This window comes from Triticum dicoccoides, chromosome 7B, assembly GCF_002162155.2.
Source record: "Triticum dicoccoides isolate Atlit2015 ecotype Zavitan chromosome 7B, WEW_v2.0, whole genome shotgun sequence".
NCBI lineage: Eukaryota > Viridiplantae > Streptophyta > Magnoliopsida > Poales > Poaceae > Triticum > Triticum dicoccoides.
In genome coordinates, this window is record NC_041393.1 from 682,716,560 (window position 1) to 682,718,796 (window position 2,237).

Below are 2,237 nucleotides of genomic sequence, written 5' to 3' on the forward strand. Positions count from 1 at the left end.
ATGTCATGATCTTGAGACTAACTAATTCCATTTCCTCACCTTCGTGGAAGTAAACTGCGTAGCACGTTCGGAGGACGACCTTTTGTTGCCACTAGTGTAAGTTAACCAAAGAAAATCTAGAGAGAGTTCCAAGTACGTGGGATGCAAACGTAGACAATTCAACACACGTAGAAACGAATGTCCGCGCCAAGAAAAGTTGAAGTCAACATGTGCAGCCTTCAGCCACACCGAGAAGAGAAAAATCAACACGGCCAAGGTGGAATCATTCGTAGAGGATTCGCCTATATAACACTTCAATCGTTGCGTTGCCACACGAATGGAACAACTTAGGATATTCCTAGTCGACCGCACAATGGCGTCTCCTCCATCTTCCACCGTGATCGAGATGCCTCAATCTCCACACGCCAACGCCGGCGTGCCGATGGCTCCAACGACGCCCAAGGACGCCGGCGACGTCCCGACCATGGCATCCGCAGCAACTGCAGGACTAGCACCCACGGCGACGGACAAGGTCATGTCGAGCGCAGCGAACCTCGCACAGCTCCTACCGACCGGCACGGTGCTGGCGTACCAAGCGCTGTCCCCATCCTTCACCAACCATGGCAAGTGCTTCTCCTCCAACCGGTGGCTCACCGCGGCGCTGGTTATCGTCCTCACCATCTCGTGCGTCCTCTTCACCTTCACCGACAGCGTACTCGGCCGCGACCAAAAGCTCTACTATGGCATCGCCACGCCGCGCGGCTTCAACGTCTTCAACTTCTCGGACGAAGAGGAGAAGCTGCAGTGGACTCCCGCTGAGTTCCGGAGGCTCCGCATCCGGCCGCTCGATTTCATCCGCGCAGTCTTCACGGCCCTGGTGTTCCTCACCGTGGCTTTCAGCGACGTGGGGCTGCAGAACTGCTTCTTCCCGGACGCTGGCATGAACACCCAGGAGCTTCTCAAGAACCTGCCTCTGGGCATCGCGTTTCTGTCCAGTTTTGTGTTCATGATCTTCCCCACAAAAAGGAAGGGCATCGGCTACAGCGACACAACTCCTCGCCAAAAGCTCACTTGATGTTTAGACCAATCTTGTTTCTAACAGTTAGAAAGATTAGATTATAACGTAAATCACCGTATATAGTATTGTAAGTTTGATGTTTAGATCACTTGTTTTTTAACATAAAACGTAGTGTAATCGCGGTATCTAGGAGTAGTATTATTTATGATTACATTTTTTGGGGAAATACTTGTGTATTGTTTAATTTAATCATGCAAAATTTAATGAAACCATTTCTGTGGGCAGATACCCTTGTTCGGTGCAGTTGTAATGTTTATCTTTTATTTAGAGAGAAACGGCATGTATGTACCTTCTTGTATGATAAAAAGAATAATTGATGAACTTTCCTGAAAGTCTACCTAAGCTCCTAAGTACTGAAGCCTGGTGTATTTGAATTTACCAAAATCATACCAAATTTGCGGGGAAGGCGGGTGCTCTGCCCATTTCAACATAGGGACATAGAAAAAAGGAGTACAAAAGATTACATGGAAACATGAAAAAAAGATAAGAGAAAAGGAAAACAAAAATGTGAACTTCATATTGAGTGTGAGAGTCTTTCGTCAACGTCTTCCTTACAAGGGAAACTACGCCGAGCACAATAGTTAGGGTGGTTTCGTTGAAGATTCATTTGTTCCGCTCCTTCCATGCATTCCACATCACATAAAACATACTTTGGCAAAACAATTGTGAAAGGCAAGCTTTATTGCGGTTAAAAATACTCTTGCTCCACCAATTTTCTAAAGGGGTGAAGTTGTATGTCATTCCTCGACGTGCAGAAAGCCAAGTCCATACAACTCCTTAAATTCCACTAGTGAACAGGGTTTGCAACGTTGGTTTAGCTGATGTCCAGGAATTATGCCATCGAAGTCGTCAAAGTCAATGGATTGTTTGGCACTCCGAAAAGGATATCGAGCTTCAAGAAGTACATAACAAAGGTCGCTTTTGTTTCTGCTCTGTTGGTCCATGATGTGTCGCTTTCGGGGTTGAATGGAGTAATATTGAAGATGTCTTAATAGAAAGCTGCAATCTGGATACACACGTAATGTCGGACAGAAAGGACATTTGCCCCCTTGTTTTTTTTTCTGAGAAACCCTCGATTAACAAATAATATTACTAAAGAAGAAATTAAGGGCGTACCAAAGCAAACTTTGCGCACGAATAATCCGGTTGTTTCCAAGCAGGCACAGTGTTTCTTTTTTAT

At 45.7% G+C, this 2,237-nt stretch overlaps 1 protein-coding gene across 1 annotated transcript; it reads left to right on the forward strand.

The window, feature by feature from the left end:
- The first annotated feature begins 332 nt into the window (after nucleotides 1-332).
- On the forward strand, nucleotides 333-1,203 carry LOC119342110 (protein DMP3-like). Its single transcript, XM_037613949.1, has one exon. The coding sequence runs from the start codon at nucleotides 353-355 to the stop codon at nucleotides 1,052-1,054; it is 702 nt and encodes a 233-aa protein (XP_037469846.1). The 5' UTR covers nucleotides 333-352; the 3' UTR covers nucleotides 1,055-1,203.
- The last annotated feature ends 1,034 nt before the right edge of the window (nucleotides 1,204-2,237 follow it).